At 37.4% G+C, this 19,451-nt stretch overlaps 1 protein-coding gene across 14 annotated transcripts in view; it reads right to left on the reverse strand.

Annotated features, from left to right (window-relative positions):
• Positions 1 to 19,451, reverse strand: part of PIAS2 (protein inhibitor of activated STAT 2) — a 103,974-nt gene that overhangs the window by 27,506 nt on the left and 57,017 nt on the right. For all 14 annotated transcript variants that reach the window (XR_011462462.1, XR_011462461.1, XM_070361752.1 and 11 more), the window contains 3 exons: positions 18,556 to 18,661; positions 16,222 to 16,295; positions 9,149 to 9,309 (listed from right to left, as the gene is read on the reverse strand). Coding sequence is in view for 12 of the 14 variants with exons in the window: in XM_070361752.1 (XP_070217853.1) it covers positions 9,149 to 9,309; positions 16,222 to 16,295; positions 18,556 to 18,661 (341 nt within the window). In the remaining 2 variants the exon portion in view is untranslated. The remainder of the gene's footprint in view (positions 1 to 9,148; positions 9,310 to 16,221; positions 16,296 to 18,555; positions 18,662 to 19,451) is intronic.

Here is a 19,451-nt window from a genome sequence, read left to right on the forward strand (position 1 = left end):
CGACAGAATGAGCTCTGTTCGTTTCCAAGGAAAATCACAGTAATCCAAGTCTATGCCCTGACCAATAACTCTGAAGAAGCTGAAGTTGAACAGTTCTATGAAGACCTACAAGACCTTCTAGAACTAACGCCCAAAAAAAGATGTCCTTTTCATTATATGGGACTGGAATGCAGAAGTAGAAAGTCAAGAAACACCTGAAGTAACAGGCAAATTTGGCCTTGGAATATGGAATGAAGCAGGGCAAAGGCTAATAGAGTTCTGCCAAGAGAGCACACTGGTCATAGCAAACACCCTCTTCTAACAACACAAGAGAAGACTCTACACGTGGACATCATCAGATGGTTGACACCGAAATCAGATTGATTATATTCTTTGCAGCCAAAGATGGAGAAGCTCTATACAGTCAGCAAAAACAAGACCGGGAGCTGACTGTGGCTCAGATCATGAACACCTTATTGCCAAATTCAGACTGAAATTGAAGAAAGTGGAGAAAACCACTAGACCATTCAGGTATGACCTAAATCAAATCCCTTATGACTATACAGTAAAAGTGAGAAATAGATTTAAGAGACTAGATCTGACAGAGTGCCTGATGAACTATGGATGGAGGTTTGTGACACTGTATAGGAGACAGGGATCAAGACCATCCCCATGGAAAAGAAATGCAAAAAAGCAAAATGGCTGTCTGAAGAGGCTTTACAAATAGCTGTGAAAAGAAGGGAAGTAAAAAGCAAAAGAGAAAAGGACAGATATACCCATTTGAATGCAGAATTCCAAAGAATAGCAAGGAGAGATAAGAAAGCCTTCCTCAGTGATCAATGCAAAGAAATAGAGGAAAACAACAGAATGGGAAAGAACAGAGATCTCTTCAAGAAAATTCGAGATACCAAGGGGACATGTCATGCAAAGATGGGCTCAATATGTGCAGAAATGGTAGGGACTTGACAGATGCAGAAGATATTAAGAAGAGGTGGCAAGAATACACAGAAGAACTATAATAAAAGATCTTCACGACCCAGATAATCACGATGGTGTGACCACTGACCTAGAGCCAGACATCCTGGAATGTGAAGTCAAGTGGGCCTTAGAAAGCATCACTATGAACAAAGCTAGTGGAGGTGATGGAATTCCAGTTGAGCTATTTCAAGTCCTGAAAGATGATGCTGTGAAAGTGCTGCACTCAATATGCCAGCAAATTTGGAAAACTCAGCAGTGGCCACAGGACTGGAAAAGGTCAGTTTTCATTCCAATCCCAAAGAAAGGCAATGCCGAAGAATGCTCAAACTACCACACAATTGCACTCATCTCACACACTAGTAACGTAATGCTCAAAATTCTCCAAGCCAGGCTTCAGCAATACATGAACCAGTTTTAGAAAAGGCAGAAGTACCAGAGATCAAATTGCCAAAAGCCATTGGATCATCGAAAAAGCAAGAGAGTTCCAGAAAAACATCTATATCTGCTTTATTGACTATGCCAAAGCCTTTGACTGTGTGGATCACATTACTGTGGAAAATTCTGAAAGAGATGGGAATACCAGATCACCTGACCTGCCTCTTGAGAAATCTGTATGCAGGTCAGGAAGCAACAGTTAGAAGTGGACATGGAACAACAGACTGGTTCCAAATAGAAAAAGAAGTACATCAAGGCTGTATATCGTCACCCTGCTTATTTAACTTATATGCAGAGTACATCATGAGAAACACTGGACTGGAGGAAGGACAAGCTGGATTGCCAGGAGAAATATTAATAATCTCAGATATGCAGATGACACCACCCTTATGGCAGAAAATGAAGAACTAAAGAGCCTCTTGATGAAAGTGAAAGAGGAGAGTGAAAAAGTTGGCTTAAATGCATTGGAGAAGGAAATGGCAACCCACTCCAGTGTTCTTGCCTGGAGAATCCCAGGGACGGGGGAGCCTGGTGGGCTGCTGTCTGTGGGGTTGCACAGTTGTAAAAGACTGAAGCGACTTAGCAGGAGCAGCAGTAGCAAAGCTCAACATTCAGAAACTAAGATCATGGCATCCGGTCCCATCACTTCATGACAAATAGATGGGGAAACAGTGTCAGACTTTATTTTGGGGGGGTCCAAAATCACTGCAGATGGTGACTGCAGCCATGAAATTAAAAGACATTTACTCCTTGGAAGGAAAGTTATGACCAACCTAGACAGCACATTAAAAAGCAGAGACATTACTTTGCCAACAAAGGTCCATCTAGTAAAGACTATAGTTTTTCCAGTGGTCATGTATGGATGTGAGAGTTGGACTACAAAGAAACTGAGTGCCAAAGAATTGATGCTTTTGATCTGTCGTGTTGGAGAAGACTCTTAAGAGTCCCTTGGACTGCAAGGAGTTTCAACCAATCCATCCTAAAGAATATCAGTCCTGGGTGTTCACTGGAAGGACTGATGTTGAAGCTATAACTCCAATACTTTGGCCACCTGATGTGAAGAGATGACTCATCTGAAGAAAGGGACGACAGAGGGTGAGATGGTTGGATGGCATCACCGACTCAATGGACATGGGTTTGGGTGGACTCCGGGAGTTGGTAATAGACATGGAGGCCTGGCGTGCCGCTGTTCATGGGGTCGCAAAGAGTTGGACATGACTGAGCAACTGAACTGAATTAATCAACAGATATATACCATGTTCATAGATTAAAATACTCAATATTGTGAAGTCACCCTTAATTGATCTACAGAGTCAACATTATACAAGTAAAAAAAAACAGGTTTTTTCCCTAATTGACAAGCTCACTCTAAAATGTGCAATGAAATGCAAAAGATCTATAATTGCCAAAAGAATTTTAAGAAAGAAAGAAATTAGAAGTCTATTACTCTGATTTCAAGACTGTGCAATATTGACATAAACATATACAAATCAACAAAATAAAATTCAAAGATGAACCCACACACATATGGTAAACTGATTTTTGAAAAAATAATGCAAAGACGATGCAGTGAGTAAAAGCCAATCTCTTCAACAAGTGTGGCAGAACAACTGCATGACCATATGCCAGAAAGAAAAATGAAGCTAAAACCTTGATTTTTATCTCACACCATATACAAAAATTAACTTGAAACAGACAAGACATCTAAGTGTAAAATGCAATGAAAACTTCTAAAGGAAGCAAGGAGAAAATCTTTGTGACCCTGGGTTAGGGCAAAATATCTTAGTATGATATCAAAGGCATAGGACATAAAAGAAAACCCTGATAAACTGGCCTTAATCCAAGAACTATTGCTCTTTGAAAGACATTGTTAAGAGACTAAAAGGAGGATATGGCATAAAACATTGTAAAATTATATTATCTGATAACAGGTTGTACATCCACTATATGTACAGAATTATCAAAACTCAGTAATATGAAAACAAAAAACCCAACTGAAAAGTGAGTGAAAATTTGAGCAGTCACTTTACCAAAGATAACACAGAGATGGCAAATCGACACACAAAAAGATGTTCAGTATAGAAATGAGGGAAATGCAAATCCCTTATTTGCATTAAATTAAATCCACAATGGAGTACTACCATATATCAGTAGATTGTCTAAAGTTTAAAAAACTAACAATACCAAATGTTGATCAGACTGTGGAGTAACTACAACTCTTATACACTGCTATTGGGAATACAAAATAATACATCACATTGGAAAACAGTTTGGTAATTTACTGAAAAATTAAGCATATGCCTAGCATGTGACCAGGGATTCCACTCTGAGTACTTACCCAAGAAAAATTAAAACATCAGAACAAAGACTTGGACATGAATGTTGTTAGCAGATTTATTTGCAAGACTCCAAGCCAGAAACAACCCATCAACAAGTGAACTGATAAAACTGTGGGCTATCTGTTCAATGGATGCTACTCAGCAAAAAAAACGAACTATTGGTACCTACAGCAATGTGGACAGACTTCAACGGCACTGAATAAAAATAAGTCAGACAAAGGAATGCACTCTATGATGCCATTCATGCACAACTCTAGAAAATCCAAAACAATCTATAGAAACAGGAAGCATATTAGTATTTGAGGAAATAGTGAAAGGAAGAGATTAGAAAGATACATGAGAAAACTGTTGTTATTGTTCAGTTGCTAAGTTGAGTCTGACTCTTTGTGACCACAAGGACTGTATGTAGCACATTAGGCTCTTCTGTCCTCAACTATTTCCCGGAGTTTGCTCAAATTCATGACTGAGTTGGTGATGCTATCTAACCATCTCATTTTCTGCCCCCCACCATTCCTTTCCCCTTCAATCTTTCCCAGCATCAGGGTCTTTTCCAATGAGTTGGTGCTTTGCATCAGGTGACCAAAGAATTGAAGCCCGAGCTTCAACAGTGAATACTAAAGCCTCAGTAACAGTCCTTTCAATGAATATTCAGTGTTGATTTCCTTCAAGATTGATTGGATTGTTCTCCTTGCAGTACAAAGGACTCTCAAGAGTCTTCTCCAACACAACTCAAAAGCATCAATTCTTCGGTGCTCAGCCTACATTATGGTCCAACTTTCACATCTGTAGGTAGCTACTGGAAAAACCACACCTTTGATTGTACAGACCTTTGTCAGCAAAGTGATGTCTCTGCTTTTTATTAATAATATGCTGGCTAGGTTTGTCACAGTTTTCCTTCCAAGGAACAAGCCTCTTTTAATTTCATGGTTACAGTCAACATCCAGAGTGATTTTGGAGCTCAAGAAAATAATATTTGCCACTGCTTCCACTCTTCCCACTTCTATTTGCCATGAAGTGATGAGACCAGATACCACAATCTTAGTTTTTTGAATGCTAAGTTTCAAACCAGCTTTTTCCCTCTTCTCTTTCACCTTCATCAAGAGGCTCTTTAGTTACTGTTCACTTACTATTAGAGTGCTATCATCTGCATATCTGAGGTTACTGATATTTCTCCCAGCAGTCCTGATTCCAGCTTGTGATTCATCCAGTCTGGCATTTCACATGATGCACTATGCATATAAGTTAAATAAAACAGGTAACAACATATAGTCTTGTTGTACTCCTTTCCCAATTTTGAACCAGTATGTTGTTGTAACTGTTGCTTCTTGACCCACACACAGGTTTCTCAGCAGACAGGTAAGGCAGTCTGGTACTTCCATAGTTTTTTTGTGATCCACACAAAGGCTTTAGCATAGTCAATGAAGAAGTGGGTGTTTATCAAGAACTAAACATGTTTGCTTTCTCCATAATCCAACAAATGTTGGCATTTTGATCTCTAGTTCCTCTGCCTCTTCAAAACCCAGCTTGTACATCTGGGAGTTCTCAGTTCAAGTACAGCTAAAGCCTACATTGAAGGATTTTGAGCATAACCTTGCTAGCATGTGAAATGAGAGCAACTGTATAGTAGTATGAACATTCTTCAGCATTGCTCATTTTTGGGATTGGAATGAAAATTAAACTTTCAATCCCGTGGCCATTGATGAGTTTTCCAAGTTTGCTGACATAATGGTGCAGCACTTTACTAGCATCATCTTTTAGCATTTTGAAAAGCTCAATTGGATTTCCCTCACCTCCAGTAGCTTTCTTCATAGTAATGTTTCTTAAGGCCCACTTGATTGTATACTCCAAGATGTCCAGCTCTAGGTGAGTGACTGCACCATCATGGTTATCTGGGTCATTAGGACCTTTTTTGCATATACATTTCTTCTGTATATTCCTGCCACCTCCTCTTAATCTTTTCTGCCTGTCAGGTGCTTACCCTTTCTGTCCTTTCTCGTGCCCATCCTTGCATGAAATGTTCTCTTGATCTCTCCAATTTTCTTGAAGAGATCTCTAGTCTTTCCCATTCTGTTGTTTTCCTCTATTTTTTTGCATTGTTCATTTAAGAAGGCCTTCTGATCTCTCCTTGCTATTCTCTGGAACTCTGTGGTCAGCTGGGTCTATCTTTCCCTTTCTCCCTTGCCTTTAACTTCTCTTCTTTCCTTAGGTTATTTGTAAAGCCTCCTTGGACAACCACTTTGCCTTCTTTCATTTATTTCTCTTGGGGATGGTTTTGGTCACTGCCTCCTGTACAGTGTTATGAACTTCCATCCATAGTTCTTCAGGCACTCTGTCTACCAGACCTAATCTCTCAAATCTATTTGTCACATCTACTGTATAATCATAAGGGATTTGATTTAGGTCATAACTGAATGGCCTAGTGGTTTTCCCAACTTCAATTTAAGCCTGAATTTTTCAATGAAGAGCTCATAATCTGAGCCAGTCCACTTCAGGTCTTGTTTTTGCTGACTGTATTGAGCTTCTTCATCTTTGGCTGCAAAGAACAATCAATATGATTTTGGTATTGACCATCTGGTGATGTCCATGTGTAGTGTCATCTCTTGGGTTGTTGGAAAAGGGTGTCTGCCATGACCAGTGTGTTCTGTTAACAAAACTTTGTTGGCCTTTGTCCTGCTTCATTAGGGGCTTCCCTGGTGGCTCAAGTGGTAAAGAATCTGCCCATAATGCAGGAAGACCTGGGTTTGATCCCTGGGTCAGGTAGATCCCCTGGAGAAGGGAATGGCTACCCGTTCCAGAATTTCTTGCCTGGAGAATTCCACGGACATACTTCATTTTGTACTCCAAGGCCAAAGCTGCCTGCTAGTTCAGATATCTTTTGACTTTCTATTTCTGCATTCCAATTCCTTACAATGAAAAGCATATCTTTTTTTACTATTAGTTCTAAAAAAGTTTGTATACAGGTCTTCATAGAACTAGTCAACTTCAGTTTCTTTGGTGTTAAGTATTTAGTGCACAGACTTGGATTACTGTGATGATGAAGGATATGCCTTGGAAACGAACCGAGATCATTCAGTCCTTTTTGAGACTGTACCCCAAATATTGCATTTCAGATTCTTTTGTTGACCATGAGGGCTACTCCACTTCTTCTACAGATTCCTGCCCACAGTAGTAGATACAATAGTCATCTGAAAATTCAGATTCCTCAAATGTCAATGTTCAATCTTACCATCTTCTCCTGGGCCATATACAATTTACCTTGATTCATGGAACTAACATTCCAGGTTCCTATGCAATATTGTTCTTTATAGCATCGGACTTTGCTTTTACCACCAGACACATCTGCAGCTGAGTGTTATTTCTGCTTTGGCCCAGCTGCTTCATTCTCACTGGAGCTATTAGTAACTGCCCTCCACTCTTCCCCAGTAGCATACTGGACATCTTCTGACCCGGAGGGGGCTCATCTTCCAGCATCCTATCTTTCAGCCTTTTCATACTGTCCATGGGGTTCTCCAGGCAAGAATACTGGAGTGGGTTGCCATTTTCTTCTCCAGCCACCTTGCTTCCCAGGTGGCTCAGTGCTAAAGAATCCACCTGCAAATACAGGAGCCACAGGTTTGATCCATGGGTACAGAAGATCTCCTGAGAAGGAAATGGCAACTCATTCCAATAATTTTCCCTAGAAATCCATGGAGAGAGAAGCCTGGTGAGCTACAGGCCATGGAGTCCCACAAGAATTGAGAAAACTTCAGATGTGATAGATATATTTATCATATTTTAATGATATTTCAGGTATATATTGGGTCAAAATGTATCAAATTGTACACTTTAAACAGGGATAGTTCTTCTACCACAATAAAACTGATAAAAATGAATGAGGAAAAACACTACCTTCCTTAGAAGATGTAAAACTTTAAATATGTATTTCCCCAATTATATGAAAAACAAAATTTCAATCAAAATCAAAACAAGATTTGTGTAATTTAAGAATACTTTCATTCAGGTGAATATGGCCAACTCCAATGATGGTCAAGAAAATTCTGATTCATATGGCCAAAGAGGTACTAATGCATAACAAAAATCCAATAATTAAAAGTTTTACAGTGATCAATACTTTGATCAACAGCACAAATAACAGCACAGAAATGACACTTGTATATAAAAATGTTTCAAATGATGGAAGCAGTGTCCTAAGCCTATGAAGAGATATATTCATTAAGTGTTGGTGAGACTACCGACCAACAATCAGGTAGTGGGTAGTAATGTGATCACATACTCCCTATCATCAGTTTCTTCCCCACCCCCAGTTCTCTTCACATAGTTTCATTCTTTACTTTCACAGCACTTAACATTTACTACACAATTCTTTATTGTCTCCATTTTAGACCTGACACATGGCTAGTATTTAATATGTATTATGTTGAAAGAATTCATGAAGGAATGCATAACAGAATAAAGAACTGCATGAATGAAAGGAGGGAAAATGACATCTTGAAGTTTCTGACAAAAAAACTAGTGTTTGTTCAAATAAAATCTCTGGAACTCTCTAAAACACACTAATGATAAGCAGTATACCCACAACACAATGTCAAGTATTCAGGAAGCACACCCTAAAATATGAATGGGCAAAAGGGCATGAAATACGTAACTTATCTCAAATGATTCAAAAAGTTTCTGAGAATAGTGACAATCATCTTTTTCTCTCTATACACAGATATACACGCACAAAAACACATACAAATTAAGAGGGATTGTGATAAAACAATATGGCAGACTGTTAACAACTGACACATTACACGCTACTGTTAACAAATTCTTGTTAAGTTTGAAATTATTTCAAAGCAAGTTAAAAAGTAAAAGTTTACAGAGAGAAAAAGTCCCATCACTCTTTACTGTTTCATTCCTCTTTACAATAATACTCTTTTCAAACTTAAAAAATCGTGCTGCAGAATTATCTTTAAAGATCAAGGTTATTTTTCACTCTATACTGAATGAAAATGATAGTGTATATATACATTACTTACCAACAATTAGGTTGTATTATTTTTCCTTAATTTCAACATATACAAAATGAGCAATACTGCTTAAGAGTTTGGGCTCCAGAGTCAGAAAAACCTAGAAGTGAATTCCCATTTTAAACTTACCAGCTGCATAACACAACTCTATTTACCCTACCACTTAATTAGTATGTTTTTGCAGAGACTTCATTGCTCTTCTAGTCCTAGATAAGCAAAATGATATCACTAAGTGGATTTTACCCTCCTTCCTATAGGTAATGAAATATGACCATGGAAAGCAAAATGAAAAGGAAACTACTCACCCTCTTGCCCCCAACACCATAATATTGTAAAGACAGAAGGGCCACTAACTACAGTTTAAAAATAAGATTGAGTATAATTATTATGTTGGGATATACTTACCCATCTAAAATTAGACTTTCATAGGCAGCTTTTTTGTCACACACAGGACAAATCCAGGTGGGTTTCTTCTCATTCATTTGCAGATAAAGGGCAGCATCAAAACACTGTAGGTGTGTACAAGTCACCGCACGGCATGGGATTGTCAGCCTCATTTTCCCTAACTGGACGACAGGGAAGACAACGTGGAAAGTCATTTCAGAAAGGAGAACAAAGCCTCAAAAGTCATAAAAATCTGAAGAAGTCATACAAGACTAACAAAGTCAAAAAGAAATTCAAACCAGAATTTATTTCCATCAAGACTACAATATACTTTATTTGTATTCACTGCTTGAGCTGTAATTTTTAAAAGACCATTTCACTTTCTGAAAGAAAGTAAAACTTATAAAATCACAGGTAGAAAAAGATACATATAAAATGAAAACATTTAAAGCTTTATACTTCAATTAAAAATAAATAAATTTTTTAAAACATGAAAACATGTTTCTTTTTCATCTCTTCCCCTACTTAAAGGGAACCACTGCTATCTATCTCTCGCATGTCCTTTCACAGATGGTCTATGCATAATCAAGTGTGTCTTTTAAAAAATATTTTCACAGAAATGGTGGCATGCAATTCACACAATTCTTTACTTATATTTAAACTTTTTCTAATCCTTTATCACTACAGATGATGCTGCAATAGACAGCTACGGGATAAATTCCTAGCAGGAAAAATTTTGAGTCCAAGCGTATCTGTGATTTTTGTCCCAATAACAAACTAACTTTCACAGAAATTACCTATTGATTTACACATACACATGTATTAATGTGCTTGGCTCCCCTCAACCTTATCAATATAGCAGTTCTTGAATCCTTTAACCTCTGCCAATCTGACAGGTGAAAAACACCCCATTATAGTTTTGTAATACACTTCTAAGTGAAGCTGAGCTTTTTATAGCTTCTAAGGGTCATTTGGGTTTCTAAGAACTACTTATTCAAAACGTTCTTGATTTTCTACTTGGTTATTAATCTTTGGTTACCTATATTAATCAGCCTCATATACGTGATATGAACTGCAAATGTATTTTTCACTTAAGAAAGAAAGCTTTTTACTTTCCTATAATCACATATGTTGAAGTGTCAGTATACTGATAAAACCTAGTTCTTTTTTTTTTTCCTCATTAAATTTTTTTAAATGGGTCTCAAATTATGTGACAGATTTTTGGTCAAGTTGTTTTCATTAAAAAGTACTGATTTTAAAAACTAATAACTTAAACTGCCACACACAGAGCATATGGTCCACAAAAACATTCTCCTTTCCTTCTGAAGGTTTTACAATGCATTGTTATCATTAACCAGTCTTTTACTATTAAACTTAAATGGCCAATTGGTAGAGGAATACGAACATCAAGACAGACATAACATCCAGATTAGATCAGACCAAGTTTTGCTGTAAAGCCTTTCAAACTTCCCTGTATATTTCCTTTACAAAAAAATTCTCAGTTTCTAATCAGTTCTCTCATTCTGATAGAAAATCTATTTCTCGACTATATGCTAAGCCCCACAAGGAAAAGGTCTATGTCACTGTTCACTACTGTAACCTAAGTGTTACAACATAGTACCAAGGATGCAACGGATGATCAGTATTTGTCAACCAGATGGTAGAAGGAATGCAGAGAGACTGGATAAATGGCAAAGACAAAGAAAAGGAAAAGGAAAGGACTTCTTCATATGTACTATGAAGTCTAGAAGAAATCACAGAAAATTATAACACCGTTAATCCTCCCTGAGGGGGAGGGGGAGGATCTTTAGGATATTCTCCTTTTTTCTTTTTGGTTTACCTGTAGTTTCTTTCCTCTAAAATGAACATTGGGTTATTTTATAATATAAAAAGAAAATAATTTAGCCAACTCATCATTATAGCAGTCCTATATGCCAAGTAGCACAATGAACACCCTCTACCTTTATCTTAGTGACACTACCTTTTAACCTAACAACTACACTACCCAGTTGATCTATATTATCATCCTCACTTTATACATGAGGAAACAGGCACAAAGAAACTAAGTTAACTTGACTAACATTACAAAATCAAGAGTCAATATTTGAACCCAGATGATCTAGCTCAAGAGTCCATACTATCTCTTAAGTGTCTAACTAGGATTCTAAGAGATTTTAGAAGTATAGTGATTCATGCAAATGGATAGAACAATTTAACTACTGGGCTGCCCAATAAGTTCATTAAGGTTTTTCTGTATCATGTTAGGGAATATTTAAGATGGAAAAAGCTGAGAAAAGAATGTGAGGCAATTTTCTATGATATATGCTTTATTTCCCCTTCCTTTAATAACAAATAACCTCTTACGTAATGTAGAACCTTACAGCATGTTACAGACTTTTACATAAATTTCATCTAATTCTCGTAATAATTGCATGACTCCAAAAGACTAGTACCTCTATTTCTATTTTTGAAATGACGATGTTGAGGTTACAAGATACTGAAAACAATACACTCACTAAGATACAGCTGGCAGAGCTATAACACAAATTCAAATGTTCTTCACTTTCATGAAGACATTCCTAGTTTTATATCATACATGGTGGTAATTTTTAGTTTTAATTATCTACGTTTTCCTATTTTGCTAAGAGGTTTTGTTCTGTGAGGAAAGGATGCTGACCTACTCAGCACCTAATGGGGTAACTGGAGGATTTTTTTTCTTTTTCAATTACTGTTATAGATTTGAATATTTCAATAGATTTTCTAATAACAACTTACACTTGCATTCCTAAGAGGCATCCCTTCATTATATCATTCGTTTAAAAGAGTACTGGTGTTAGTTCTAGGTCTTCATAGAACTGATCAACTTCAGCTTGTTCAGCACTGGTGTTTGGGGCATAGACTTGGATTACTGTGATACTAAACGGTGTGCCTTGGAAATGAACCAAGATTGTTCTGTTGTTTTTAAGGTTGCACCTTCAAAGAAGTACATTTCGGACTCTTTTGCTGACTACAAGGGCTACTCCATTTCTTCTGAAGGACTCTTGCCAATAGTAGTGGATATAATGGTCATCTGAATTAAAATCACTCATTCCCATTCATTTTAGTTCACTGATTCCTAAGATGTCGATATTTACTCTTGCCATCTCTTGGTTGACCACATCCAATTTACCTTGATTCATGGACCTAACATTCCAGGTTTCTGTGCAAAACTGTTCCTTATAGCACTGGATTTTACATTCGTCACCAGACACACCCGCAACTGAGTGTGGTTTCTGCTCTGGCTCAGCAGTTTCCTTCTTTCTGGCGCTGTTAATAGCTGTCCTCTGCTCTTCCGCAGTAGCATCCTGGAGACCTTCTGACCTTGGCAGGAGCAGGGGCTCATCTTTCAGTGTCCTAACTTTTTGCCCTTTTATACAGTTCATGGGTTCTCACAGCTAGTATACTGGAGTGGTTTGTCCTTCCCTCCTCCAGTGAATCACGTTTTGTCACAACTCTCTACTATGACCCAACCGTCCTGGGTGGCCCTACACAGCATGGCTCATAGCTTCATTGAGTTACAGAAGACCCGTCGCCCCAACAAGGCAGTGATCCAAAAAAAGATGACCTATTCATCATAGAGGATTGAACTGAAAAAGTAGGAAGTCAAGAGATAACTGGAGTAATATGCAAGTTTGGCCTTGGAATACAAAATGAAGCAGGGCAAAAGCTAAAACAGAATTCTGCCAAGCAAACGCACTGGTCATAGCAAACACCCTTTTCAACAACACAGAGACTCTACACATGGACATCACCAGATAGTCAATATCAAAATCAGATTGATTATATTCTTTGCAGCTGAAGATGGAGAAGCTCTATACAGTCAGCAAAAACAAGACCTGATCTGACTGTGGCTCTGATCATGAGTTCCTTACTGCAAAATTCAAGTTTAAATTGAAGAAAGTAGGGAAAGCCACTAGGCCATTCAGATATGACCCAAATAATAATTAATTATGATTAGACAGTGGACGTGACGAATAGATTCAAGGGATTAGATCTGGTAGACAGAGTGCCTGAAGAAGTATGGACAGAGGTTCATAACTCTGTACAGATGGTGGTGACCAAAACCATCCCCAAGAAAAAGAAATCCAAGAAGGCAAAGTAGTTATACAAGGAGGCTTTTCAAATAGCAGAGGAAAGAAGAGAAGCCAAAGGCAAGGGAGAAAGGGAACAATGTACACCAAACTGAACACAGAGTTCCAGAGAACAGCAAGGAGAGATAAGACTTTCTTCAGTGAACAATGCAAAGAAGTAGAGGAAAACAACAGAATGGGAAAGACTAGAGATCTCTTCAAGAAAATTAGAGAGATCAAGAGAACACTTCATGCAAGGATGGGCACAATAAAGGACAGAAAGGGTAAGGACCTAACAGAGGCAGAAGAGATTAAGAGGAGGTGGCAAGAATACACAGAAGAACTGTACAAAAAAGGTCTTAGTGACAGGAATAACCACAATGGTGTGGTCACTCACCTAGAGCCAGATATCCTGCAGTGTGAAGTCAAGTGGGCCTTAGGAAGCATTACTATGAACTAAGCTAGTGGAGGTGAGGGAATTCCAGCTGAGCTATTTAAAATGCTTAGAAGATTATGCTGTTAAAGTGCTGCACTCAACATGTCAGCATATTTGAAAAACTCAGCAGTGGCCACAGGACTGGAAAAGGTCAGTTTTCATCCCAATCTCAATTCTGTGTAAAATTCAGATCCTGTGTTCAAAAAGTTAATTATACACACTCAATCAGATCCTCTTCAACAACCAGTGCTGAAAACATACCTCCCTTGGGTCCCAAGGACAGAGGTCGTGGACTGCACTCTCACTATCCACATGCATGTCTACTCTAAATCACTTTATACAACAAAACATTTCACATACCATGAAAACAGAACATTTCTCCCACCTCCTTAAGCTATCATTTTCTCTAATTTTTGCCTCATAAACCCAGGGTTTTTTAGGCTTATCCTCCCAACTGCCTATAATCCTTTTCTCCTCTCCAGTTCCCATCACCATCCTAGTTCCTGTCTTATTTCCGTTCTGCTATAGTGTCTCTGCCTTCAAAACTACTTTCATAATCTAAGTTCCATCATCTATCTGCTAAGTTTGCTCAAAACACCTATGCTTGATTTTCTAATAACATACACCACATCCTACAGCTATCAACGCAAAGTATGTTAGCACTAAGGCAGTCTGAAGAGTACCATTCAGTTTTCTTAGAAAATGTTATGAAAAAAATCAGGTAGAATGAATACTGAGGAAAAGCTCAAAAGGCAGTCTCAAAAGAGATCTGTTTTCACTTGTAAGCAGAGAAAGAAAACATTAATGAACTTTAAACAGGATCTTGTTATTTCTTCAAATAAGAAAACTGTTAATTTTCTTAAAACTGTCAGTTTTCTTAAAACTGACACATCTGAAAGGAACCTATTCTTATATAGGAGAAATTCCAACCACTTCAATATGCCACTTCCACTGTTTTGAATGCCCAAGAATTCAACAGTTTGGTTGCTTTAGTTGTTGTCATGTAGAATAGCATAGTGTTTGAAGAAAAGAGGAAAAACACACACCAACAAAAGGTTCAAAAAAACCTTACAGGATACGGCACTATGTAACTGTACAACTTCTTAGTTGTAAAGAGAAGTGCTTTCTTCCTGACAACAGTTTGACATAATAAAACATAAATGTAACACAAGTTCCATTCCCAAACAGTGGCTGTGTTTAAAATATAGCCAGCAATGAGTATCTGCCAAATACACTAGGGTTAAACCACTAAGAAATGTCTAATATCCAAACTGTTTCTGACTAACAAAATGGAAATTTCACGTGTTTCAATTTAGTATCAATTTTAACATGAGCAGGAGAAAAAGGTACTGTGAGGACACTCAAATGAACTGATGCCCAGTGACCAGGGAAGACCCCGGGTCTAAACACATGCCCTTGAGGGCCTCTGCTGCCACCTCATTAAAGTCCTCCTGCTGACCTTCACCCTGCTCATAACCACAGGTTCCCAATTTGGAAGCAATCCCAATTTCATGTAATTCTATCCCTTTTCAGTAAAGGTAAGTTCAAGTAAATGATAATACATAAAGCTTTAGAAACAAAGATACCTGCAAATACTGCTTTCCAGAATAACAGAGAAGTAGATTTATAATCAGGATATTTGTATTTTTGGCCCCATGTGGCAATATGGTACCTTGTTAAGAAAACTAGAATATGGTCAGAAGACCAAACTCTCTATTCTTCTTCTACTATAACCTAAGTGTGTGACCTGGGTTAGCAACCTCTTTCAGTCTCAGGCTCCTCATCGGCAAAATGGGAACAACTCCATACAGGCTTGCTAGCTAAGACAGTCTAAGAGCATGTAATAGGGGCTCAACAAAGTATCCCTTTCTCTGACACAATTCTCTTTCCATTTAAAAAACTATACACAATGGTAGCTGGTCACCAAACCCAACCCTCCCCCACCGAACCATATCATAAATTCCTATTCCCAGGACTTGTCGTTCCCAAAAGCAGTGATTTTAATCAAGAAGCCTTCATCCACTATTCCTGATTTCTCCCATCAATTAGCACTGCTGCTGCTGCTGCTAAGTTGCTTCAGTCGTGTCTAACTCTGTGCAACCCCATAGGCGGCAGCCCACCAGGCTCCACCGTCTCTGGGATTCTCCAGGCAAGAACACTGGAGTGGGCTGCCATTGACTTCTCCGATTAATTAGCATTAGGTCCTAATAATTTTGTTGCTATTTTTCAACACAGTTTATATGCTGATGAAAGGAGCCAACTCTCTATGTTCAGTATTAGCTGTGGATTATCTATAATTAGCAGCGACAGATTACTGTGAACCTAAATCTTCGTTATAATATCCTTTTACATCTCTTTCTGTTTAGTCACTGCCTGAGAACCCTTGCATTCTTTGATATTATAATGCTTATCTATGAAGATTCCTGAATGGGAAAATGAAAAAAGTTCAAAATTTTATACTGTATCATTCATTCCCATACTTACTTATAGGAAAATTAGTAACTTATAAAAAAGCAAAATGCCTCAGAATGTTTCGCTGCTTTACTTACAGGGCACATCAAGGACACCCGAAGGCTAGTGGTAGCAATCTCACTGTCAGGATCCGCAGTAAGTTTTTCTTTAACTTGAGGGAAAATCAACAATAAACACAATGTTTAAAAAATTGTGACTTATGAACAGAATTATAGAAATATATGCCATCTTATTTAAAATTTCCCAAACACTTCAAATAGATCAAGAAACTACAAAAACAAAATAAAATGTTAAGTATTAATGTATTGAAAATACAGCCATACTTCCAGTATTAGGTTAAAGAATTACAAACTCTAAATGACATGCTTAATCAAATTTTTAAGATTTATTTTTAAAAGTAAAATTGTGGGTAAGGAAGAGTTTTTAAAACAGAGAGCTGTTTCAGGCTTAAGAACAATACAATTAGGGAAGGCAGCTGAACTCTGAGCTTCAATACTTTTCTAAAACACATGCATGACTTTTAATTAGGGATTACATGTAATTTCCAATAATTGTTCTTATACTTAATAAAAAAGGTAAAATATTTTTATACTTTGACTACTGAAAACTACTATGGATGTAGGATTATGTGCCATCTTCTTCACCACATAATACATACAAGTTACTGTTGACAGAAACTAATAAATACATAAACTGCCTTCAGATGCCTAATTCTCAACACCATGACAGGGAGAACCAGACTGCAACTGGAAGAGTGGAACCTTCGTCAGGGAAGAATTGTGGAAGAATTCCCGTGGCTTTCAGCTCTAGACAGGAAGATCAACACTGTGCTGTGTGTGATGAGAAATGGCTTGCGTGTAAGAAACAAAGTACCATTTCAACAGCCCTGCTTGGCTCCCTGTCCAACCCACAGATTCTCTCTCCTTTCTGGTTCATTCAGTGATATGGGAGGTAATGGGGGTAAAAATATTCTCTTTCCCAGAAAAAAAACGTCTTGTTCAATTAACATCAGTTACTGAATTATCTACAGCTTGAGTTACACATTTTTTCCTCTATTTATTATTATACAGCATGAAAGTATCAAAGTACAAAATAAAACATCTCAGAAGATAAATATTATTTCTGATGGATATCAACATTTCTTTTGCAAAAAGACCTTTTAAGTTAGAAGTTTTTTAAGTGTATAGCACACTACACACTGGAGGACTTAAAGACCTGCATTCCTATTCCCAACGCAGGCATCAAAACTGCCAACAACCAGACATTTACCAAAATTAACTTCTTATGAAAAGGCAAAATATCAATATCAATTGAGAGTCAAACTTCATCCTCTTGGGAGCAGTTTCTAAGAGAAGGGTTTTTCAATTTATACAGCTCCATTCTTCAAGAGTATTTTATTTTTATTTTTTTATTTTTATTTTTTTAATATTTGCTGTTATCAGAGGATTCTTTAATTCAGGTTCATAATTCTTCATATTTATATATATTTTAACAATAATCACTCCTAGCAATCATGTACACATACGAATACACAGTCTCACATCCCATTGCTATATATTCCTAAAATACAAACTTTTTAAACTTCAAAATAGAACAGAAGTCCTGATTAAAATTAGACATGATGTCTTTTTTTATCAATGAGAAATCAAATATTAATATGTTTTCATTTTTTTTTGGTGTTTTTTCTTCTTTTTAACCCTCCTCCCTCCCCATACCATCCCTCTGGGTCGTCCCAGTGCACCAGCCCCAAGCATCCAGCATCGTGCATTGAACCTGGACTGGCATCTCGTTTCATACATGACATTTCACATGTTTCAATGCCATTCTCCCAAATCTTCCCACCCTCTCCCTCTCCCACAGAGTCCATAAGCCTGTTCTATACATCAGTGTCTCTTTTGCTGTCTCGTATACAGGGTTATCATTACCATCTTTCTAAATTCCATATATATGCGTTAGTATACTGTATTGGTGTTTTTCCTTCTGGCTTACTTCACTCTGTATAATAGGCTCCAGTTTCATCCACCTCATTAGAACTGATTCAAATGTATTCTTTTTAATGGCTGAGTAATACTCCATTGTGTATATGTACCACAGCTTTTTTTACATATGTACCACAATGTGTATCCCACTGCTGGGCATACACACTGAGGAAACCAGAAGGGAAAGAGACACGTGTACCCCAATGTTCATTGCAGCACTGTTCATAATAGCCAGGACATGGAAGCAACCTAGATGTCCATCAGCAGATGAATGGATAAGAAAGCTGTGGTCAAGAGTATTTTTAACTTGTAATTCATTTTTGGTTTTTAGTAATTATTCCCAAATTGTTTCTGTATTGATGTATATGCTGAAGCTTTTAAAACTTCCATTTAAAACCATCTCATATGCTCAGTCTTACAAACAATACTTACTTAGTGCTCTGGAATGATCAGGGTTTCTAATACCTTTCATTTTTAATCTCTGTAATAACATGGCTGATGTGAGTTGTCGTACAAGATATACAGACATGGAGTAATTCTACAAAGAAAGATAATCTGTATTAAAGATGAGAGATAATAGTTATTTATATAAAACACTTGTCTAAGAAACTCTGGTTTCTAAAAATAACATGCAAAATAACTTATACAGCAAAGTCAGTGACTGGGAAGGGAAGAAAATCAACTCAGTTACTTCAGGGAAGATGAATGCGTCACCCTATGAAAGGTATTTCTCAATCACTCACCACTGTAAAACATCTACGTGAAAAATAAAATGCTTAGATCAGTGGTTTTCAAACCGTGTTTCCAACTTAGCAAAACTGGTACCTCAGGAGCCATCATGGTATAAATGAGAATACACCCTCCTATGAACACTGCTAACTAGAATTTTCTGTTTTTTATGTAATAGGGAAAATACATTCATGAAAAATGAGTTCCACTACAGAAACAAAGTTCAAACACCTGTGGTCTAAATTAATACTTCTAATCCAGAGTTCCACAGTTCTAATTTTGGCAGACACCTGCTACATAACCTTAGGCAAATCATTCACATGAACCCCAAATCAGCTTTTTTTTGGAGAAAAAATTTGACAATTGCTATTTGCAAACAGACATTTTACTGGGAAGAGGCAACTACTGTAGTATATAAGACACATGAAGAAATAATAAAAACAAAAAATACAAGGTCAGAAAATAATAGCATCCAATTCCATACCCTCTTAGACTTGGCACAAAGGAACTTTCATGAGCTATCTATAAAGCAATGAAGAGATGATATATAATTTTACTTAAATACTTAAAACCCACCTTACCAATTCACTACATGTATT

This window comes from Bos mutus, chromosome 24 (genome assembly GCF_027580195.1).
Source record: "Bos mutus isolate GX-2022 chromosome 24, NWIPB_WYAK_1.1, whole genome shotgun sequence".
In the NCBI taxonomy this organism is placed as follows: Eukaryota; Metazoa; Chordata; class Mammalia; order Artiodactyla; family Bovidae; genus Bos; species Bos mutus.